Source organism: Eublepharis macularius, chromosome 6 (genome assembly GCF_028583425.1).
Source record: "Eublepharis macularius isolate TG4126 chromosome 6, MPM_Emac_v1.0, whole genome shotgun sequence".
Lineage (NCBI taxonomy): Eukaryota > Metazoa > Chordata > Lepidosauria > Squamata > Eublepharidae > Eublepharis > Eublepharis macularius.
Window position 1 is genome coordinate 104,827,501 of NC_072795.1, and position 24,283 is coordinate 104,851,783.

Below are 24,283 nucleotides of genomic sequence, written 5' to 3' on the forward strand. Positions count from 1 at the left end.
TCAGGCCTATAAGATATTATCAGAAGATCAACTAAAGGATTTTGAGAATAAAAACCCAGAACTCTGCTGCACCAAGAACGAAGAAAAGGAGGAGCCGGAGGGGGGGGGGGAGGAGGAGAGCATCGCAACAGCAGTTGCACAGAGAGAATTGCGTCCGGGACCTAGAAGGGGGAGGAAAGTTTAACCAGAATTTGAAATGTTTATTCTCTGTATGATTAACCACTCCATCATTATTTTATGGAGCTATTTTTGTACTGACAGTATGAAGGGAAACATTGAAGTGTAGTGTTTAGTGTTTGTAGTTCATTTCCCTCCTTTTCTTTTTCCACCCCCCCCTTTGTCCCTTCCCTCTCCCCTTTCCTTGTGATAGTTTTGTGTAGTGTTTTGTAGTTATGAAAAATAAAAAAATATAAAAAAAAAAAAAAAAAAAAAAAAAAAAGTACTGGTTTCTTTGAAGTCAGATGCCCTTGGGCTGCATCCTCCAGGTCCTTTTCCAAGCAGACAGTCACCAGAGCCTTTGTTTGTTTGTTTGTTTGTTTGTTTGTTTGTTTGTTTGTTTGTTTGTTTGTTTGTTTGTTTGTTTGTTTGTTTGTTTGTTTGTTTGTTTGTCTGACTTCCTCCCTGAGACTCAAGGCAGATTACACAGGGCACAGGCTTTCTCTGTGGTGGCCCCTATCCTGTGGAATGACCTGCCTGAGGAAGTCAGAAGAGCCCCCACTCTCCTGGCTTTTTGTAAATGATGCAAAACCAAACTATTCAAGAAGGCTTTTTACTCAAATGGGAGGGCTGTATTGTAGGGATGGAGTCTCAAATGCTTCGCTAATGAGTTAGGGACCATAGACTTCATCACTATATTGCCTTACATATTATCTGTTGCTTTAAATATGTACTCCTATGTACCACCAGTGCTCCATGTTGTCTAATGTTAGTCCTAGAATTGATTATGTTCTTCAGTATTTTTTCTACTCTGTATTGGATTCTTGCTATTACTATGTCTTTTAAACTTGTATCTATTTACTCTATGGCATTTATGGAAATGTCCTTGATACTGTATTGAAATGTACCTGATACAGATTGTACTAATCTCATACTGTTTAATTTGCCTTAATTCATAAGACAGATAATAAATAAATAAATAAATAAATAAATAAATAAATAAATAAATAAATAAATAAATAAATAAATAAATATCAACGGCTGGGTCATTCAATAAACAATACAATAGAAATTTGAAAACTAACAGAAATCTGCTACAGGGCTGAAACAATGCTGAAACTAAACTTAAGGAAATCAGCTGGGCTCAGCCATTCCCTGGTTTTTGGGGATGGGCGGATCTTTGAATCCTTTTCTCCCCTTAGCAAATGCAAAAAGAGGCAGGAAGTAAGCCCGAAACAGGAGCAGAAACCTCTACACCCCACTCCAATACTGAAGAAGAAGAGGAAAGTCCGGCCAGCACAAGGCACTATAAGAACATGAACTATCCAGTCTGAATTAAGAAGTTTTTTCATCATTTCTCTTATTTTACATAATTTTGCTAAAACTTTCACTATTTTATATATTATTTATTTTAACTTTGCCATTCATGGGAAGGAGCAACAAGCTATCCAAAGAAAAGAAAGTGTGATTCAGCAGACATTGCCCACACCACTTATTCATCCATAAGAAATAGAAACAGAAATAAAGACATTCCTTGCACTTAAAAAATATAAGTTACACAATAAAAAGATACTAGGCTGAATTCTTTACCACATAATTAGTTCTAATTGCCTATTGGATTTGTGCTCGGGTTAAATGGCAGCACGCCATTCTGCATGGCAAACTTCCTTTTGAAACTGAGCGGAGTTTCATTAAGTGATGATAACCTATGGTTTTAAAATGTCCTAAGTCCCACTTCACATCCCCAAGATATTTGTCGTAAATAAAGTAGTTCGTTCTTTGGGTTCTGTGATTTTTTTTTATACTCCTAAATGTTGGAATACAGGCTGCAAGGTCAGACATTCAGTCATTATGGGGTTAATGTGTTTACTCAGAGCCAAGCTACAAGTGATGCCTGACACAGGTTGGACAACTGTCAGCTTCCTTCAAGTTTTGAAGGGAAATGTCTTGCAGCTTGGCTCTCCGACTGCTGTCCAATGGACTTTGCAACTGTCACTTGTCCAACGTTCCACCAAGCTTCCTACATTTCCCATCAAAACTTGAGGGAAGCTGATAAGTGTCCAATCTGTGTCAGGTGTCACTTGTAGTTTGGCTCTGTGTTCTATTGTTTTTAATGACCTGGAAGGGAAACCTGACAGAGTCAATAGCCTTAGCTATATCAAAGCTAGGGAAAATAAGATGTGTTCATTGGTCAATAGGTCAGGTGATTTCCTCTCTGAGATCAAGAAGAAGGACAAGAATTTCCATTACTCATGCTGTTTAAGTTTGTACTCCATAGTGTTAAGATGTAGGGGATAGAGTTCTTTGTTTTGTAGGAACTCCATGCGCCTTTTTTCCTTTAGAGTAAATGTTTTCTTAAAAAGCAAACAATCTTCTGACTCTCTATTGATTCAAGATCCATTGCAATTCTGTATTTAAACTATTTTAAACCCTTTTCCCAACACTAAAGACTCACACAAAGGCTGGTCTCTCTGTATGTTTTACTATGATGTTAAGATCAAAAGCAGTGGCTTATCTCATTTTCTTTTTGCATGTATATTCCTCAAGTTTACCTCCTGGAATTCTGTTCAGGGTCAGGTAATAGCCATCAGCTGTAAGCACTTCATATTCTTCACAAGGATAACCCCAGTACTGGATTCTCTCACTCTGTAACAACACCAAGACAAAGATCAAAGCTACTTCTGTTCACAAAGTTTAAAGAACTTGGTGGAAGCTGAAGGACTGTTGCCCCTGATGTCCAGTTTTCAGTGTGATTCAGAAAAAAATCCAGATTTGACAACCCAATGAGCTAACTGCTGTTTCCTGTAGGGCAATACATGCAAACCAATATACATACATACATACATTCTCAAGTATTTGAATCTTTGGGGCTCTCTAAGTTGGTCAGCAAAAAGATGACAGCACAAAACAAGGGGGGAAATGGGATCTCAAAATTATGTGGTTTTGTTTTCATATGGCAATTCATTTTAATAGTTTTTAAAAAATTGATGAGGTCAATCCAGTCTCTGTGTGGATCAACCCCAAACATACTGTTCATTCATATGACAAGAACTATCAGCTCACAACAATTTATTGTGTGTATATATGCAGAGGTCCAACATGTCTCGACTGTTTGAACACCCAGTCACAAAAACTTGAGACAGCTCACATGTTCAAGTCTAGCAGCACCTTAAAGACTAAAAAAAAAAAATTCCAGGGTACGGGCTTTCACGAGTCAAAGTTTACTTTGCCAGATACAGAAAGCACAGGAAGTATCTTTTGTATCTAACAAAGTGAGCTTTAACACATGAAAGCTTAGACATTGGAAAAAGTAGGTTTTTAATGTGTTACTGGACTTGAATTTTGTTCTGTGACTATATACTAACATGGCAACCCACATGAAACCACCTTATATATTTGCTCCCCAAAGAGTGGAAATCCCAGTTCACATTCAATGCTAGCTGCGTGGTTGAAGGGAACAACTCACAATTGTTCTCTACTGCATTTCTCCTCCTCCTCAACCCCCAACTGAATCTTTAAACTGGTGCCAAATCATCAGTGCTTTTATAGTGTGCGTTTGCGTGAGCATTTCACTTACAATGTTCATAAACTTTTCAGGATTCACTTTTGCTTCATTTTTAATTTCTTCCAGACTCACAACTCCTTGTATAAACATCATGATAAACAGTACTAGCCACATTCTCAATAACCTGCAAGACAACAGAACATTTCAGGTGTACGAAAGAAACACTGAAAGTTTCAAAGAAAAATGACACCTCAAAACAATGTGCTCTCAAAGGAGGATCCTTAAAAGAAATTCTTTTCATTCTTTATCCAGTTTCTCCTTGAAGGCCAACAATCCTTTTCTTTTTGACTTTTTATTAATTCAGAATTAGTTTCTAATCAATTCCTTTTTAAAAGAGATATTTGGAGTGAAGGAGGGGCAGAAAGGGATGTTCTCCAAAATTTCAGAATTTTACTCTGTAGGTGCTCAGAGGCAGGCAAAGTCTTCCCAAGACTTCCTGTCTTCCTGCTAGAGCACCACCCTGGGGCGTATAACATAAATCAAGTACAGGGACTGAAGTTACAAAAGGGAGCCTTGATTTCTCTTCAAAGAGAAATGAAAGAGAAATCCCGCTCTTCAAAGAGAAAAAAAGACAGTAAGAGGAATCAATAACTATATCTAAAAGAGTGAATTTTAGAAAAAGACACACACACCCCAATAACAAAGCATCATGTAGAAGTAGAGAAAGGAACTTTGGACAACTGTGAATGCGTACTCTAAAGAGGAACTAAAGTAATGTGTTTGTTGCTGTTTTCCTTAGCTATTTTCTTGCCCTACATAATTACACACAGTGACTTAGATCTAAATGTCAAAGGACATGTGCTTGTCCCCAACAAGACAAGGAAACTCTTGCTAGAATTTCTGTTTCTCAAGCAACTGTCCATGATGCCACATGGCAAACCACTTTTTGAAAAGGATGAGACTTAAAAAAATGTTTGTGATTAGATTTTCACAAATAAGTTTTTCACAAATTTGATCTTACTTTGCCCACAATACGAATTTCCTATCAAGCCAAGCAGTCCATACAATTACATCAATGATTTGCTCAGAAGGTGTCAGCATGGCAGCTAGCCAAGTAGCCACGAATGGCACTTGGTTACAATTTGCTGCCTTCCTAGGGTCATTATAGATAGCTCATGAATTTTTAAAAACCAAATACATTTCAAGTGCAAGTCCTGCTTTTGTGCTTGCAACACCAGCAGCATTCCCACGGTGGGACGTGCCTAGAACTTCCGGGATTAAAACAGAGCTTTTCTGTCCAAGCTCTACTTCCTCACCTGTGACTGCCATCTGCTCTTCCTTCCATTTCCTACCAGCCCCGTCATAAGGCTTAGAGAAGGCTGCTTCTCAAACTATCTAATATGGCAGACTGGCACCATATTTGTGCCATATTACTATCATATGTGCGTAAGCCAGTAGCACATCAGATCAGAAAAACTAACATTCTTCACTGTATTAATTGGAATGGAAGAGAACATGCCAAGTAGTATAAAGCTGTTCCCATTTAAATATATCTGTGCAGATAGTATGAAATGACTATTATTATGAATAAAGACATTAACCAAAATATTTACTTTATAATAATATAAGTACTTATAGTCTCAGATCAGTGGGTTCAGATGGGTTCCCAAATGACAGAACGCACAAATGTGAATGCAAGCAGGGTCCCACAACAAAATGTTACTGATTGTGAAGAAAGTTGTCTCCACAGTTATCCCAGCCCCCCTTCCTTGTTACACAGACCCCCCCCCTTCCCTGTTGCTTGGCTCTTCTTTCCCAAGCACCCTTCATTGTTACTCTTGTTACTTCCCAAATTCTTTGGTGCTTTACCCCCTCCCTGCCAAAGAAACTTACCCTTCACCCCCCTTCATCTCTAAAGAACCTTTCCCTTTACTCTTGTCCCTGCCAAAGAGCCTTAACCCTTCCCCCCCCCCCCGCTTCCCTGGCAAAGACTCTTACCCTTTGCCTCCTTCCTCCAAAACACCCTTCACTGCCTCCTCCAGAACACCTCGCCCCATAAGTCTTAAGTCATAAGTTTTATTATTACGGCACTGTGTCAGTATAACATGCATCTAAAAATCGACAGACAATAATATTAATAAAATAGATAGATAAAAATAGATTAAAATTATATGATTATATTCAGAAAAAAGGGTAGGTACATACATCCAGATGTGCTAAAATACCCAGAAGAGAGTTGCAGCTAGGCCTCATCCATTAGCAAACATGAGGGAATTTACATAATCTTTTTGAGTTATGTAACAAGCAGTCAGAATTTGGCTACATTAATGGTAATAATCTGAGATAGATAACAAGTAATTGATATAATTTGATTTTGACCAGCCTGGCCATGCCTTTGTTAGCAGTGAAATATGTTTGACACAAGCAAACTGATACAAGGAGCACCTAAAAAACATGTGCTCTATGGTTTCGACTTCCCCTGTGTCACACTGGTACATCCTCTGCACCCATAGGATCCCCTTGTACTGACCCTCTAGCACTGCCGAGGGAAGTGCTGAGCATCTAGCTAGTGTAAAAGCTCTCCTGAGCTTACAGTCCTCAATATGGGTTAAGTAAGCAAGGGGAGTCAAGCGAAATCTAGTTTTCTCAGGAGCTACAAAGGCCAGGTATCTAGCCAGATCAGCCTGTCTCACTATATCAAATAGTCTTTGTTTCAGGACAGACTTGGCCTGGTCCCAGTTCATAGCCAAAATAGCTTGGGGCGAAAAACCAAGAAGGTGTAATTTATTATGGACTGCCTTCCGCCATTTGGACTGGAAACTGTCCAGTAGAATCAAGTGGATCAGACGCTGAGAGTTGAAATTGATACTGAACTAGTATCTGAGTAAGGCAAGGGTAATTCTGGCTCCAATCATTATTGAACCAGTTTCCAAGCAAATCAGAGCATTTGGGACCCCCCTCGGAACTTGGAGGGCAGCTCTTAAAAATTTAGACTGAACCCTCTTCCGTGGGGAAAAACTTGATGCAGGGGAGCCCAGAAAGGTGCCAGGTAGCAATTATGATATTACTTTCACCTGAAACAATTTTTGAGCTGCCTGGACAAAATGAGCCCCTTTTGTATGTAAGACTTTAAGTATAGTGTTTGCAGCTCTTTCTCCTTGTGCCACCACGGATTTATTATGGGCATTCCTTGCCCCAGAGGCTTGTAGAACCATGCCCAGGTACCTAAAGCTAGTTACCTGCTCAAGAGAGTAACCATTAATGAGCAATAATGACCCAGGAACTCTTCTTTTGGTGTTTTCCAGAAGCCATGACCTTGGTCTTGGGATAGTTTATCTCTAGCTGGTTCATGTTACAAAATTCTGCAAACTTTGAGAGAGCTCTCCTGAGGCCTATTGAGGCTAATAAAACCGCATCGTCCACATAAATGAGGATGGAGATGTGCCGATGCTGGATTTTAAGGGGGTGTAAATCAGACAAACCAAGATAGGCCACCACATCATTTATATAGAAGTTAAATAGCATTGGAGCCAGCAAACATCCTTGCCTGACTCCTTTGTGGGTGCTAATTGGTTCAGAAAGGCAACCTCTAGCATTATACCTGACTCTTAAAAAGGTCTTCTCATGAAGTGCTCTCATTAGTAAGAGCAGTCTTCTGTCTTATTATCAGGTTGCACAACAAATTGTATACAACCGTGCCCAACTAACTAGGTAGTATATATTGTACTAGTTTGTATCATCCAATTTTCACAAGTGCAATTTATTCCAACCACTAGGATATATTGTTTCTCAGTGCAAAATCGCATACAATAACATTTCACAATTACAAATCCTTATTATAATAACATTCCACGTAACTGCTGACGGGTACGCCAGCAAAAGGTTCCCGTTCCGGATGCCCCTTTCTCAAAGCAGTTACTGAAAACCACCTTATTGGGTCCTTTTTGTCACAAAAGTTAATGTAATCAATTTAAGAGTCAAAATTCAAAGTGCATAATGGCTATACGCTCAATGGCGTCAGTTCCTTTGCATCATTCCTCCCCACCCCCTCAGTCCAATGCTCCTCTGATGGACTCAGCTTCAGATGCTGAGATTTCCAGAAGTGAAAGTATGATTGACATGTTTCCTTCCCCCCACCCACCTATGTGGCTAGCCTGAAATGGCAGTTGGGGGTGGAATGTTGGGGAAGCTGTCAATTGGAGTTGGAGAGTAAACAAGAGACTGAAAAGGGAGTTGGAGCCTGGCTTTTGACCAGAGAGGGTCAGCCAGAAAATCCTCTGTGTGAAGAAACGTTTGTGAAGCACTGTTCATCCTCCGACTAAAGTGGGAAAAACCAGCACTAACTTCTGCTTAGACTTGAGAGATCTGGGAATTATAGTGGGCCAAGGAAGTCGGGAGAAAGGAGTCTCCCCTTCAGTGCCAGCTCATAACTATAACACCTGCCCAGTATCTAGTAAGAGTTTGTCTCACCCTTAAGTCTGGAGAGGAGGGGAAGTCGTGCTATGTCTGTGCTTTAAAGGGGAAACATTTGTGAAGCGGTGTCAACCTCAGAAAGAAGCCTGCAACCTAGTGTTAAACCAAGTGTTTTGTACCTCACACCAGTGAAGTTGCTGTATAAAAACCTTTCTGTTACTTAAGTTCAAACACCTGCCTTTTGATTTTAACCTTCCATAAATAAACCTTCAGTTACATTTTGAACCTCCCCAAGCCTTGTGTGCCAGTTCCTGCTAAAGGAAAATGCAAACCCCTGATCTGTCCCCTACTAAGACTTGGCTGGGTAACCATTTTTAATATTTCTTAAGAGTGGGACAAGAAGGAAAGTTGAAGCTTAACATCAACCACGCTACCAGAGGCTTCCCAGCCCAGTATACAGCTCCATAGGCTTAAAGAGGAGAAGTTTTACCTCAGGGTAGGCAGGGCTGAATCAAGGGGGGCAGGGGGTAGTCTGCCCTGGCACCGCCAAGGAGGGGGTGGAGAGTGCAGCTGCCAGCCACCAGGAACACGCGGGCGGCCTCCCAGCCCCCCATGCTGTCTTTTGCCTGCCCCGCAGGACAGAGGGCAGCCAGCTTGCCGCGCACCTCCTGTCCTGTGGGGCAGGCAAAAGGCAGCACGGGGGGCTGGGAGGCTGCCCACACCATTCGCCTGCCCCACAGGACGGGGCGGCTGGCCACCCCGTCCTGCAGGGCAGGCAAATGATGTGGGCAGCTTCCCAGCCCCTCGTGCTGCCTCCGCCAACTCCGCAGTGTGCTGGGGCACCCAGCTTGCCGTGTGGGCGGCATGCTCCGCCCTGCCTGATGATGTCATGGACTAGATCCGGCCCTGACAGTAAGGGAAGGTAAGCCTAAGCCTGAGTTGGACGTGGGTTTGTAGCAGCTCCAGTATCTCAGAGTTACCAAGAGATTATTTAGGGGGTTATTTTCATGCTCTGTAGTTTTCCCTTGCAGAGTTGAACCTGGTCAAATTAAGGAGTGTTAAAGTGGAAGAGGCTTCTTGGCAAGATTGGTGGCTAGTATCTGCTTTCTCTCCTAAGTGTCCGAACCACACTAACAAGGCAAGCAATAAATTACTGTAACTATCTGGCTTGCAAAAACCAAATACGACCTTGCAAGTATGTGCAAAAGGCTTGGATTTCTAATTGGCCATCCTTGTACTTAGGTTATCAAAAGACCAGGCTTTTCAGGACTCTGTCAAGTCAGTAGGAAGTAATTAGCCTTCCTGCTGCTGCTTAGGGAAGAAAAAAGAAAACTGTCCACCTGGCCAGCTGTTCAAGTTAAAAATTACATTAGCAAGGTCTTTAGGCACAAGATAACAGGTTCAAAGATAGCAGTTCTCAAGACAGGAAAGTTATTTAGTTGTTAAAAACCTTTAAAACTTTAATATCATCAGAGCTCCTGAGCAGCTGTCCTCCTGCCCTCTCTGGAAGGAGGAAGCCCCTGCATCCTTAACTTTCTCCTGGACCAACACCTTGTTATGGTTCGCACTGACCAGGTCTCACTGCAGCTCCGAGTTGCCCTGACATAGCTCTCCTCACCTCACCATTGCAGTGGCTGGACCTAGGGTGGATCACCTTACTGAGGTGTGGTGTTGGGCAGCCCAGAACAGCTTGTCTTGCTGAGGTGTGGTGATGTCTGACATCAGAAGCCAGGCCTGGGGCAGCTCACCGAAACATGATGTTGGCTTGCCCTAGAGAAGCTTGCCAAGTCACAGTGCTGGTTCAGCATGGAGTTGCTTGCCATGGTGCAGCACTGGCTGCTCCCATGATAGGGATCCCATTCCCCTGATGGTGGGGGTGGGGGAATCCCTCATTCCCAGCCTCCATCCCCTGCCACTGCTCACCTGGCCTGCTGGAGGGAAAATTCACAAGGAATGGGCCCAGGAGACCTGCAGTGCCCTCCCTTGCACTCTGGAGCACTTTCTTGTCATGCCAAGAATGACCATTCCCGGTAGAACGATCGAAGGATTCCACACCGGGCTGATTTGGTAAAAATTAGTCCTCTGTCGACATTTTGATCAGCATCTTAATGAGTCCTATTAATCTTCTCTGCATCAGATATCCATACATAAATTCAGCTGCATCAGTCCCCCAAATGAATTCTCACCAGTTCCAGTGTTTGTAATGGACGAAAAGGGAAACTTGTTTTCAAAAATGCTATAAACTAGGGATGTGCATAATGGAACTCCTGAGCCAAAGATATACATGGAAATTACTCTTTTAAATCATTGCCTTGATTTTCTGGAACAACAACACAAATCCAAAATCCTTGAGAATAATGAAACCTCCTCATTGAAAAGATTCATTGCTTTTTTCAAGTTCCAATGCTTACCAGTCATGCAGCATGCAGCTTACCAGTCATGTAGAGCAGGTGTATGTGTGTATACAGAGCAGGTACATTTGTAATTTATACATAATAGTTGGGACAGCATGCAACATGTGTATGCAGAGCAGGTACATATTGAATTACTGCCTAATAGTTGGGGCTCACCTCTTAATTATATCTGCTTTAGAGGGCATGTTCTTATCTGATGTACAGCCCAAGCCTATTCATTACTCCGATTTCAGAAAGCTCAATTAAACTTACATCCTAGTGTAGGATAGTTTCTACTGATGGCTTCCCCTAGATGTTCATCCAAGAATGTCTCATGTATCCCATACAACATCACATTCTGTTGCTGTTAAATATTTTGGTAATGTTTCTTAACAATGCCTAGGCAGAGATTTGGTGGAATAATGGATCCCCAGAAAGTTCTCCACTAACCAGCCAGACTTAGTCATGTTCATGTTGTCATGGATGAGAGCAGCAGAAAACATTTCATCTTAAGAAGGGCACTCATTTACAGAGATAAGCTATTGTTGTTAGAAACAATCAGACTGAGAAATCCTCATTACTCCTAAATTCATATGTTTGTTTTGTTTTATTTTATTTCTCTGCAATAGGGGCACAAGTTGGCTTACATCATTTTCCTCTCCTCCATTTCATCCTCAGCCACAACCCTGTGAGGTATGTTAGGTTGAGAGTGTGTGACTAGTTCAAGGTCACCTAGTGAGCTTCCATGGCAGACAGGGAATTCAAACCTGGGTCTGCCAGATCCGAGTCCAACACTCGAACCCCTGTGCATCCAGTGGGGAAAATATAAATCCCTCAGAGGTGAATAGCACCTGGCTATTGGCTACAGTGTTGTCGCAGGATTCTGGAACTAAACCACACAAGATGAATTACACAAAGACACTCAAGCGAAGGGAGACATGACGTTAGCCGGGAAGCGTAGTTTGAATTTCACCTCACTCTACAGAGTTGCCTATATCACTCTTCAGAGGGTTTGTTAATTTCTTCTTTGCCTCCCCAAAGCTCTGTCAATTATTAACAAACTCTCTGAAAAGGATTTTTGCTGGCTCTGTAGAGAAGTGAAATTAACAAGAAGTGAAATGACTATCTCAATAAAGAGATAGAGACTAACCTGATTCCTATCTACAAGCCCTGCCACCTCCAGTTTAGCAAGCAGTCTGATTTGATGGCCTCCTGGCATCAAACTGGTGAGAGGGTTGGACTCCAAGAGATGGTGGTGGCTACTGAAGTGGTAGTCTCCCCCCAAAAACTCCTAAGAGAGTTGGGAAACAATGAAAAATCCTGCTGGGAAGGTTGGGTTTCCCTCAAACGAAATTAATTCCCTCCTGGCTTCTGGTTGTCGTTTTGGGTGGGAAACATTGCACATGCCACCTCATAGGTAATCTCCTCACCCTGCTATTTCCAGCTACTCATGAATTTACATGTAAACTTTCTAGTCACTTTTTTTTGAGAGACAAGGCTGTGAATCAATTTCTGAAAAGGAGAGCTCTAAGTTGGAAGAAATCTCCTAATAAGAAAGGAAAGTTTAACCTAACAGGGTCAGAAGCTGGGTGGACATCGTCTTCTTGCATGTAGGGAAGGCCTACAGCTTGGTTGGTGGGAAGCAAGCTTGCTGTGAAGGGTCTGCTGCCTGATTCAGAAAACTGCAACCCCCTTATGGAATGGCCTGCCTAAAGAGAACAAGAAAGTTCCCCCCCTCTCTTTTTTTAAAAAATATTTTGTATTATTTTCACACATACATATACAGACATGAGACAATTATCATTTTACTTGTTGATATCTGTTGTCTATTTCTTTACCTCTTATATTTCATCTTGTTACATCTTTAATTGTGAGTTCTATTATGTCATTATACAGTTAGTCTTAGTATCATATTTATGTTTACACATTGTAATTATTTGCCATCCATTTGTAGAAGGGATCCCATGGTACCGAGATGTTTTCTTCCATTTGCCCTTTCATTAACAATGTTAATTTATCCATTTCCGCCGTCTCCATTACTTTTGTTATTAATTCTTCTTGCTGAGGGATTCTTTGTTGTTTCCAATAGATTGCTAGTAAGATTCTAGCCGCTGTTACTATATTGATTACCAAGATGCATTTCGCACTAGGAGCTTACCGCGCCTTTTTTGCGCAGCAAATGCGATCGCGTCTGCATCGCATTTGCACCTGCGCTCTTCACACTTATACAAAGTTTCGAGTTGGCGTTTGACAAATCTTCTCACCCACCGCTTTCACACCCGCCTCAATTGCCTCGCATTTGTTGCGCTCTTTTTTGGCCGGCATGCTCAGTGTTCCGATGGGAGGGGAATGTTCCCTTTATTTTTTTTTTTTAATTTTGCGCAAGCGTGGTAACGTTTATGCGTTTCCGCGTCTCGAAATTGTGCAACGATGTTTGCTGTGAAAGCTCTGATTTTGGCCTGGCTTCAAATAATCCTCATTTATCTGAGGCGGTCGATTGAAGCCACGAACAGCTTTTGGCTCCGTGTGGTCAAAAGAAGGAGGACAAAGCATTCCTCGTGGGCTCTGCATGACATACACCAACAACCACAGCGAGTCCACCGAAGCAGCAGAGCACGAGCACGATGGATCGCGCTGGCAGGTATCCGTGTTCCAAGACGCTACTGGGTCTATCCCAGAAGCAATGATTGGTGGGACAATTTTGTCACCGCTATATGGGATGACGAATTATGGATACAGAACTTTCGCATGGCCCGGGCCACCTTCAATGAGCTGGTGGCATGCATTGGCCCAAGACTGGCAAGGCAGGATACCAGACTTCGCCGTGCAATCCCCGTGGAGAAGAGAGTGGCCATTGCTATCTGGTACCTGGCCAACTGCTACCACTACCGGGGCTGCATGAACCAGTTCGGCGTGGGACTGTCTACAGTCGCAGGGATAGTTCTGGAGGTTTGTTTTGCTATCGAGGCAGAGCTGCTCAGCAAACTAGTCTGCTTGGGACAAGATGTGGCAAAGGTAAGTTTCCCCCTGTCTCATGCCTGGACCTTGGCGGCATGTTTTGACCTGTTTAAGTTTCGCCTGTTTAAAACAAGGAATATGAATATGATATGATGACTTTTAAATTTATAAATATGATTGAAAACAATACTTGAGTTTAGATTTTCATGATTCTGTCTGACTGTCTGTGTGCTGATTGAAACTTTCTAGATGCTTTAAACTTAACTTTCTTTACAGATCATGTCTGGGTTTCAGCAGCTTGGATTTCCACACTGCATTGGGGCAGTGGATGGCACGCACATCGCCATTTGCCAATTCAAGGGAAGAGGTCATGAGTATAGCAACAGAAAAAAATTCAACTCAATCCTGATACAGGGAACAGTGGACCATACAGGGCGATTCATTGATGTGGAGGTCGGTTGGAGTGGCCGCAACCATGACGCCTTTGTTTTTGCCAATTCCGCCATCTGTGAAGCCATGGATGCTGGGGCATTTGTGCCTGGGAACCCATGTCTTACTTTGGAAGGGGTTGCTGTTCCTCCACTAATAATATCGGATGCGGCATATCCCATGAGAAGATGGCTGATGAAGCCTTACGGCACACCATCCACCCTTGCGGAGCGGCACTTCAACAAATGTTTGACCCGCTCCAGAAATGTGGTTGAACATGCTTTCGGTAGGCTGAAGGGCCGTTGGAGGTGTCTCAGATCATGCCTGCTGGTTGCAGAGGAGAATGTCACCAGCATTGCCGTAGCATGCGTTGTCCTCCACAATCTGTGCGAGCAAAAGGGACATGGCTATGTAGAGGACGATGCACCATTGCAGCAGGTGCAACTCACAGAGGACCAACCACCAGTCCCTGTGTGGCCTAGACGTCACCTGGAGCAGGGAAAGGTGGTTCGCGATGTCCTAGCCAGGCATATGTTGAGTCAAGTGCAGCATCAGTAATTCACTTGCCATTGCATGTTCCCCAGGTGTGCTTTGTGTTTTTCTGGATTGGTGCACCACTGAAGCGTCGGATGTCATGTGTGCAATCTCAATTCCTCTTATAACCAAAATTGTTTTTACAGCCATTTATGTTTGTGTGGCTGAGCTTTAGTTTGTTTAAGAGCATCTTGTGCCACCTCCAGGTTTGCTCCGCATGCTTGGATGAGGGCTTCAGTTTGTGACATTCGAGTGATTAATGTTCGCCAAGACATCACGCTGTGGTGCTGAGCAATCATCAAGAAATCGATTACAGCAATAAATGTTGACTCGTGCTCCTGTGAAGTGTTGAATTCATGTACTTTAACCTCACCAAGAAATGACAAATAAATTTGATTTGAACATTTTAATTCATGAGCAATCTGGTCTGGTTCTTTCAGTTTAATGTTGATTGAATTGAGTGTGTGGTTTTTCTCTCACATGCAAAGATTGGCAGGAGTGATGTTGAACAGTTTTTCAAAACTGTTTGCTGTTTTTGAGTTCCCACCACTGAATGCACGTTCTCCTCAACAATCAGGACAAAGCAAAAAGTTTCAAATGACGCTTGAACAGCAGGTGGATTGAGCGGAGGGCAAGTGAACTGGGAGAAACACACTTGCCCTTCAAGTGTCATTTGTCAATTGTGGCTTAGCAGTGGCAGACACGTGAACAAACTTGAATGGGTTGCCAAGTTTCTTAAACTGGTCACCTGCCCACCAATACACACACCGAACCTGCCTAAATGCGGTGGCAAGCAGAGGTGATTGATAATTGTGGGTGACAATTTGCAGCTTGCCCAAGAGGCAGTTTAAATGGACTGCAGCAGTCACCCCAAATTTGCTTTTCAGGGCAGCATTACTGCACTGCTACAAAGATACATTTTGGGGAGGGGACCATAGCAATACGGTCCTAAATGTGATAAGAAAAAGAAAAACCGCATGTCAAGAGTATTCCTTGCCACGAAAAAATGCTTTGTCCATCCAGACTGCCTGTAGTTGTTATTTGATCTTGATATTCAACAAATTGGTACACTGTGTTGGGCGGTTTTTTGGGCCACCAGCGGTGGCCTTCAACAAAGCAGTGGCAGCATGAGAATATCAGGTTTGGATTGACAGTTGGCCTTGTCACCCAAGGTTGCTGAGCAATCACCTGTGTGGTTTCCTCCATTCCCCACTGCTCAAGTTTTGCCCCATAGTTCCCGCAATGTTCATGGTTTTTTCCCCTACGATCGCACCCCTGTCTGCATGACATATTTTCTGGGTGTATTTGGACTTGTATGAACCATCTCTTTTTTAAATCTAAAGGGATAAACGTTGAAACGTTTAGTCTCAAGGCCAGGGAGGTAAGAAAATGCCTGTCGACGTGTCCACGCCCAGATCCTGGACGGCCAATGACTTTCGGCCCAATGTTCTGTGCGTGCGTGCGTTACTTCCTGCGGGTGATCGGTAATCGATACTCGAGGGAGTGTCCCCTCCAGATCCTTGCTGGCAGAAACTGTTTTCGGGGAAGGGGCAAGGAAACGTCGAAGGAGCCCTCTGCAGAGACGTTTCAGCGTTGCTCTCTTCGGTTTCAGGGACGTGAGAATGCCGTACAGGAGAGGAAGGGGAACCTTCTGGCAGCACGAAGAGGTGTGCTTGCTGCTGGATATTGTGCTCCGTCTGGGCTTCGCGCCCAACCTCATGTCTAGCACGCATCAGAGGAATAGATCAGCATACGCTGCCATTGCGAGGGAGCTCCGGGCAGAAGGCTATGCTAGGACACCAGACCAGTGCCGCACCAAATTTAAACGACTGAAGTGCGACTTCTACGACTCACTCGAGGCTTGGCAAGGTCTGCCGCGCCGGAGCAGGCAGATACCTCATCACCGTTCCCTGATGCGGCTCTGGGTGGCTGCTGGCCGTCCTCGTTGGGAGGACCGCCATCATGAGGGTAGGTATCATCATATGTTGGAACATTGCTTAATTTTTTTTTGAAAAAAAAAAAACCAAATCAGGAAAAGTGGTAATGTTGCAATGCTGGCAACCCTCCCTCCTTTTTTGGAGGTTGAAGTCTTCTTGGCAATGTAGGAGGAAAGTGATGGCAGAGTTGTTTGGGGGGATATGTGCCAAAGTCCTACCCTGGCAAGTAGTGCATATTTGCTGATGAATCCCCTCCCTTTAAGCAGACCCTTGTTTCCCATATAGAGGGGTTGGATTCCAGACACATGCAAACCCACTGAAATCGCAGCCACCAACTGCTGGTCGAGAACAGTGATTGCATTGTTGGATGGATGATTTCATAACTTCGCCCATTCATTTTGGGGGCTGACCCACACCACACATTTTTTTTCTGCAGCAACATCATACTGCAGAGAGGATGAGGTGACCATCGTGGCCAGCGAAACACACCAGCATGAGGGGCACGAGGAAGAGGAAAATCAATCGATGGAGGAGGAAACCAGCAGTGAAGGTGCGATGATGGGAGGTCCTTCTGAGGTTTCATCGTCTGAGGACCAAGGTGGGCCATCAATTATGCTTGGTGTTACCATTGTTTCTCTCATGCGTGGAGGGTGTATGTTTCCTCTCACCCACAATTACAGCCATTGCTTACAGATCCAGAGGAGTTAGCCGTGTTAGTCTGTGGTAGCAAAACCAAAAAGAGTCCAGTGGCACCTTTAAGACCAACAAATTTTATTGCTGCATAAGCTTTCTAGGACCACAGCTCTCTTCATCAGATGCCTGATAAAAACAGTTTTGATCTGGCATCTGATGAAGAGAGCTGTGGTTCTCAAAAGCTTATTCAACAATAAAATTGGTTAGACTTGAAGGTGCCACTGGACTCTTTTAGACGTTGCTTGCTTTTTCTCCCCCACACAGAGCAATGCAGAACCACTGACGCGAGAGAAAGCCCGTCAGAGGGCAGCCCGTCCTCCCACAGCATTGATGCATTCATAGATCTCACTGTGGAGCCCCAAACCACCGTGGCAGCAGATAGCCCTTCAGAAGGGACTTCCTCCACCCACGGAATGGAACCCTTCATTGACCTTACAGAGGATTCCCGCAATGATGATGCCGGGGACAGCCCTTCTTATGGAGCCACCTCCTCCCACAGAGTGGAACAGCTAGCCGTGCAAGCGGAGGAACCCCGAACCACTGCACTCAGAGATAGTCCCTCAGAAGGCACCATATTCTCCCGCATAGCTGAACAGTTCATGGAGCTTGCTGAGTGTCCCCAAACCACAAGGGCCAGAGACAGCCCTTCTGAAGGCACTTCAGCAGCCCACAGAGTCAAACATCTTCCCGAGCTTTCTGAACAACCACAAGCTTCGGGTGCCAGATGTGACACATCAGAGGTCACTTCATCCTCCCACAGAGCGGTAGAGGTCACAAACCTTTCTGAGGAACCTCAAACCACCACTGGCAGAGATAGCCCCGGTGAAGGCACCTCATCATCCCACACAGTGGATCCGGTAACCTTGCTTGCAGAGGCACCCCAAACTTCCGCTTCAGATGGAACCTCATCACAGCACAGAGTGGCCGAGCTCGGTGACCTTCCCGAGGAACCCCAAACGACCACAGACAGCCCGTCTGCGGGCGCTTCCTCCTCCCTCAGAGTGGATCATGTTGTCGAGCTTGCTGGGAAAGTGAAGCAGGTGGTGGCAACATGTCTCCGTGTGTGTGAGTTTTTATTTTAAAGTTAAAAAAAAATTTAAAGGCACCATAACAACCATGACTTATCCAATGTGTTGGGCATTGTTTGCCAGATTTAAATTGGGGAGGAAAGGGAAATGGCTGGGGAAGAGTAGAATTTTTTCCTCGCCTTAGGAACAACCACAAATTTCCCCTGACACATGCCATTTCAGTCAAAGGATTGCACTGCAATGGTGTTTGCTTTCGGCAGTAGTTGCCATGACAAAAAGACCAGCTACTACAAATTACTGTGCTGGACACCCTCCAAAGACAGGGTTCAATGGGAGGTGATGGTTAGTGATCTACCTTTCAGTGACTGTAATTTTTTTTTTCCCAGTGAAAAAGACCTACAGGAGGATTGACGGCCTTGAGAGGCAGCTGAGGATTTTGAGACAGGAGACCAAGGAGGATATTGGCAAGCTGAGGAATGACCTGGACAAAATAATCCATCAGTCAAAGGAACAGTGATCATGTTTTAATGATTAACAGTAAAAAGTTTTAAACGGCACAAACAATAAATAGTTTGGTTATGTTATAACAGTTAACAGTAAAAACTTTTCAAAAAACACACACAATAGATATGGTAGTCTTGATTTGAAATTTCTCAGACCAAAAAATACCTATCCACAGTCAAACTGTAAAGCCTATCAGAAATGTTTATTTGTTGCCGAAGTCAACTTTCACATGAAGTGACTGGGACCAAACAATCTCCCTTTTCTGATGACCCAATGCTATTGAGTTGTTCTTTCCCCCCGCCTCTCCTCCTCTTCTCTCCTCCAATTTTGTGTCCCTGTGGCTGTGATGGGTTGATCCTGGCAATTCCACACTCTCAGCGGGTGTGGGGGAGAGTGAAAAAAGGTAAATGGGAAATGGATTTGGTCGTGGCCCATGCCCTGTTCAACTTTCCCAGAAAGGAGTAATATTTCAAATTTCAAAGGTTTATCACAAATCAAATCTCTTGCTGGGTTTAATCACACGGCACCTCTTTCTGGGTGGGTTCTCCTGTGGAGATCTATGCACACTTCCCCTTCCAGATGATTGTCCAGGCACGGCTTGGTGTCTCAGCTCCCGGTTTCCCCCCAGCAATATTTCGGTTAGGGAGCTCAAGGCACTGACCGCTCTGTTGATGCCCTCACAGTTCTGCTGCTGCGCCTCAATGAAAGCCTTTCTGTCTTCTTGTGCCTCCCTCATTGTGTCTTCATGCCTTCTCTGCTCCGCTTCCAGAAACTGCATGCGCCACTCTCGACTCTCCGTCAATGTCTGTTTTCTCTCCTTGGCATTGTTGTTCTCCTCTCTCTCTGCCTGAGACAACATCTTTTCTGCCACGGTGCTAAGCAAGGCCACACGTCTGCTTCGGGTTCTGGCTTTTTCCAGCCTAGATGCAGGCGACATCTGTGCCGTGGTTTTTGGTGCGGTTTCAACGGGCTGATTTTCAGCGACTGAAACCAGGAATTGAGAAATTGGTATGATTGTAAGAGAGAAATTTGTTTCTAGAAAGGGTTGAAGGAATCGCGACTGCAACAGCTCACTCACCCACATTTGGACGACTGCCGTCCTCATGCTCCTCCGTGATTTCATCCACCTGAGTCAAGTCCGAATCTGTGGGAATTAAAAGGAAAAAAATTTTTATGATGACTGTGTCAGAATGGAGATGCCAGAGGTTGAATCTGGTTTTTCAGTTGAGAGCGGCAACCAGAGAGAACAGACAAAACTAGAGCGAGGTGGACTGAAAGGGCACGTGCGGAGGCGAGTCTCACAGTGTGTGGATGATGCCACAAATCAGGCCAAATTTTTATAGTTAATGCTGCACATGTGAAAGGTTCCAGATCCTATCCCTGGCATCTCCAGATAAAGATTCTTGTAGACATAATTTGGGGCAGACGTTTCTCTGCCTAAGAACCTCAAGATATGTCACCAGCCCAGAAAGCAAAATAACTAGTGACAGGACTTGGGGTTATGCCACTTCACATGTCAATGAACCAGCATTTGTGGTTTCCGGGGACACCGTCCGCACTCAGAAGAGGGAACATCACGAAGTTAGTGTACATGTTCTCAAAGGCAATGCAAGATATATTCAAGCAATAAAACATGCATGTTTGGCCCAAGCAATAGTTCTTTGATTATGAAAAAGCAGGTTTTTTTCCCCCCCAAAAAAGGTGGGATTGGCAAGCCACCCAATTCCGCCTACGGTCTATTTTCTTAAAAAATGAGGCTGTGATGTAATCAAAGAAATTATTGCTTTTGCCAAACCTTCATGTGTGGTTGCCAGCTCTGGTTTGCGAAATCCATAAAGATTAGGGAGCAGTGCCTGTGCATGGCAGAAGCTCAGCCACAGCATGCGATGTTATGCCATAGAATCTGTCCTACTTAGATGCCATAGTGCCCAGGGAAAACCCCCTTTGCAGTCCCGAGATCGGCTGTAATTCTTGGAAGATTCCTAGCCCATCTGGAGACTGGCAACTTTAAATGCTTGAACAGTTGAAGTGGCATACAAGTAAGAGCAAGGTAATAGAAAACAATTCAGTTCTTTGACAATGAAGAACTTGAGTTATGTGCTTTGTCGGTGCCCAACCTTCCACTGTGAATGTTGGGTGCACCCATGTGCACCGTCAAGCGAGAGATAGTTTTGAGGCTTTCTTTCTGTAATGACTTTGGCAAACATCATTTTTTAGCTGACTGTCTTCTCTACGGTGGAGGCCCTCTAAATCAATCACCCAAAGTAATTTAAATCAATTAAGTTAATTTATTGACAGCATGATCCTAATGCCCTTCTAAGACCACCTTCAGCTAGAAAGAACAGAAATCCTCATGCCAACGGTGTCTCTGCCTTATGCACCCCGTCCACTCTGCCAAATAGGATCATGGCACTCGATCTTACCTTCTTCTCCCACCTCTCCCCCGTCACATGCTTCCATCAATTGTTCCTGGTCAGATGCAGCCCCTGGAAGAAACATAAGCGTAAGTAATATTTTGGAAAATTTGGATATGCGAGTATGAATGGAAGACCCTTGTCAGAATAACATGTATTGTCCAGTGATGTGAACTCCCAAGTGGCTTGACGATGTCACAGGATAACAGGTTCCCACACGTCTAATGTCACCGGTGCATGTCCAAACTTGTAGATTACTCTGACTTCAGGGTTGCTCCTGCTTGAGTTGTTTTTCACGGAATGAATCTGCAGGTGAGCAAATGATCACTTGAAAACTCCATACCCACCACATCCCCCCACCCCAGGCCCCTCTTCACACACCCACCATTAAAAGTGCCAACACAGATAGATTGCTTTGCCGGCATGACACCGGCAAAGTTCATAGGAAGAATGGGCATTATCTATCTGCAACGTTATAACGTTTAGCCTAGTGGTCACATCTCTCCTCAGGATTCCGCCGCTTGACCCACAACAGCAGGAAACATACTTACCTTGATCGTTTGCTGTGACATCCACAGATTGTAGATTCAGGGTCACCATCGGGTGGCTAAACAGTTCCTCAGACCCCTCAAATTGAACTGGTCTCGGTGTGTCGGCGCGCGGAAGGGAGAGGCTTCTGGCCACCCGTTGTGGCCTGATGCTGGCATCGCCCCTGAAGATACGATGTAGCTGGGCATAATATGGGCACGTTGTGGGTGCATTTCCGGATTTGGAGTTGTGTGCCACCACTCGTTTGTATTCTTGGCGCATTGCTTTGGTCTTCGTCCGACATTCCAAAGCCGTGCGCTTGTGCCCTCTTGCCGCCATCTGCTCCGCGATCTTTTCGAAGACGTCTATGTTTCTGTGGCACATTGACAGCGACTCCTGGACCTTCTCCTCTCCCCAGAAGTCGATGAGATCCAGTGTCTCCCTCTCCCTCCACGACACTCCTCGTCCAGCCATTTTCTGCATCGCCATCTGAGCCGTTAGGTAGACCAGGAATGAACTTCTCCCGCCCAGCAGTGCTCGAGCTCTCAATGGTCAGGCCTGGTCACATGACCCAATTTCCGTGTCTCGCAGCACACAACCCCCTCTCCTGATGACGTTTCTGTTGTGTGATGAACGTTTAAACGTTAAAATGTTCAGTTTAAAGGGCAAGAAAAAAAAAGGGATTTTGAGGCCATCGGGAGTTTGATTGTTGGAAAAAACATGTGCGCACTATCACGACATGAACAACTCTCCCGCCAAGCATTGCTCGAGCTCTCACTGGTCCGCCTCGGTCAAATGACCCGATTTTCGGTTCTCGAGCAATGCCCCTCAGCAAAAAAACCCCCCGAGAAAATGGGATTTGTGGCTGTGCTGGAAGGCTGCTAATCGGAAAGAGCACAATCGTAGCATCAGGGAAAATAGGTCAGGACTGGAATGAAGTAAACGCTTAAACGTTACTGCCCCCACTGAACCGGAAAAAAAAAATGGCGGAATAAAATTTTTGAGAGCTGCGGCTGGTGGGAGTGGCTAGACCGGCAGACTGTCCAATCGGGGGTTAGGGAAGCAAAAAAGGGACAAACGCTTTCACACTAGCATACTGCGGACCAGGAACCGTTTTGCAGCGAATGAACGTTAACTTCGCAGTATGTCCGCAGGAGGAAAAATCGGGGAAACCACTGACATGCTGCGGATTGGCATTCCATGACTCCTTCCTGAGTGTGAAATCCACAGAAACATGGGATGAAATACAGGTGCAAATGCGATCTAAAAACTGAGTGCGAAATGTACCCAAGTGTTCTTGCTCTCTCTTTATATCCGGCATACAGTTTAATTTTAAAAAATTCTGGTTTCAAAGGAATTGATATCTGTAAGATACTTTGTAATAGGAAATGTAAAGAAAGTATAGGGACATTTTTCCACATTTACATTTCCAACACTTATTTGATATATTTTTAAACATTTTTGCCAGTCTATCTGGCGTTAGATACCATCTATGGAATATCTTATATAAATTCTCTTTAAACACAGCAGATTTAGTTATTTTGATATTAACTTTCTATATCTTATTCCACTGTACTTGGTCAATATCATTACCTAAGTTCTATATCCATAGAAATTACAAAAAAATTACAAAGGAAGGGTAGAAGTATTAAAAATATTCCATAGGTTAGTAAACCTTACAAATAAAAAGTTCATAAATCCTTTCCCATGCTTGCAATACCCAGTAGGATAAGAAGTATGAGAATTACATTTTACTTTTTTAAAACAGATATTTAAAATCCAATCCAATTGTAGCAACAAATCAAAGAAATTGAACAGCAGAAATCACTGAGATATTTGCATAAAAAGATTTCAGCATTTATGACTCACAATGAAACTTTAATTTAGAAAAGGGAGGAGGAATCAAGCACCAAAAAAAATGTGTATTTCTCTCTTCAGGGGAGTTTTCTGTTTAATATTAGGATTTCAAAACAAATGAATGGCAATGAAAACAAGACAAATGGCCAGGGTGGGAATGAATATGTCAACACAGAGAGAAGAAGGGGGGTGAACCAGAGGCCACTACCCTCCAGCCTTGGATAGATGCTTCCCTCAAGCAGCTGGCTCAAGCAGAAAGACTTTTGAATTTCCTCACCACCATTTGATTTACATCCAGAAGAGTCAACATTTTCTAACTCAAATAAAAGTTAATTCTATCAACAGAAAATCACTGAATGTTGAAATATGAGAGAGATCTGTTTAAAGACAAGCTTCAAAATGGACAGATGACAAAATACAGCAGCGATGGAAAATAATTATTCATTTCTCTTCATCATAATAATAACAACAACATTCAATTTATATACCGCCCTTCAGAACAACTTAATGCCCACTCAGAGCGGTTTACAAAGTATGTCATTATTATCCCCACAGCAAAAAGGAGAGACGCCGAAAAACGAGTCAACAGACCGTATAGAACAGCTTCAACTGTAATTGTATTTGTTAGAGGCACAAAAAAAGCCTTGGGCAAAGAAAACAAAGGGAGAGTGCCTGGATTTCCCGGCTGCTCTCAACAGCAATTAAGCGAGGACAAAACAACACAGGGAGAGTACTTAATTTTCTCAGCTACTCCCACAGGAATTAGATAAAGAAAACAGAAAGCAAGGGGAGAGCACTGGGGTTTCTCGGCTACTCCCGACGGGAAAATGGCAACGGGCTTGCCAGGCTATACTTTATCCCGTTTCGCACAAAATTAAGCTTCTTCAGCAGCCAAAATCATAAGTTCCTGAAAACACACAAAACACAGTACTTT

At 43.8% G+C, this 24,283-nt stretch overlaps 2 protein-coding genes across 4 annotated transcripts in view; both read right to left on the minus strand.

The window, feature by feature from the left end:
* The window catches only part of LOC129331686 (lipase member M-like), a 59,759-nt gene that overhangs the window by 14,590 nt on the left and 20,886 nt on the right, over positions 1–24,283 (minus strand). For 2 of the 3 annotated variants that reach the window (XM_054982116.1, XM_054982117.1), the window contains 2 exons: positions 3,734–3,845; positions 2,709–2,802 (listed from right to left, as the gene is read on the minus strand). In XM_054982116.1, the coding sequence (XP_054838091.1) occupies positions 2,709–2,802; positions 3,734–3,835 (196 nt within the window). In that variant the 5' untranslated portion in view covers positions 3,836–3,845. Of the gene's footprint in view, positions 1–2,708; positions 2,803–3,733; positions 3,846–10,485; positions 10,526–24,283 lie in introns of those variants that run through there. The other variant, XM_054982115.1, reaches the window with a different exon arrangement.
* LOC129331687 (zinc finger and SCAN domain-containing protein 29-like) lies at positions 18,556–22,704 on the minus strand. The gene is made up of 4 exons (XM_054982118.1): positions 21,516–22,704; positions 20,974–21,036; positions 19,629–19,694; positions 18,556–19,534 (listed from the first exon to the last, which is right to left on the minus strand). The coding sequence occupies exons 1-4, from the start codon at positions 21,979–21,981 to the stop codon at positions 19,038–19,040; spliced, it is 1,092 nt and encodes a 363-aa protein (XP_054838093.1). The 5' UTR covers positions 21,982–22,704; the 3' UTR covers positions 18,556–19,037.

Bases quoted from the DNA above. Each gene is read 5' to 3' on its own strand.
- LOC129331687 (XM_054982118.1), bottom strand. From the start codon at position 21,981: ATGGCGATGCAGAAAATGGCTGGACGAGGAGTGTCGTGGAGGGAGAGG. The intron at 21,037-21,515 runs GTAAGTATGTTT...TGTTTCTTCCAG, and splicing joins TGTCACAGCAAACGATCAAG to GGGCTGCATCTGACCAGGAA. The intron at 19,535-19,628 runs GTGAGTGAGCTG...TCCTGGTTTCAG, and splicing joins CGGCAGTCGTCCAAATGTGG to TCGCTGAAAATCAGCCCGTT.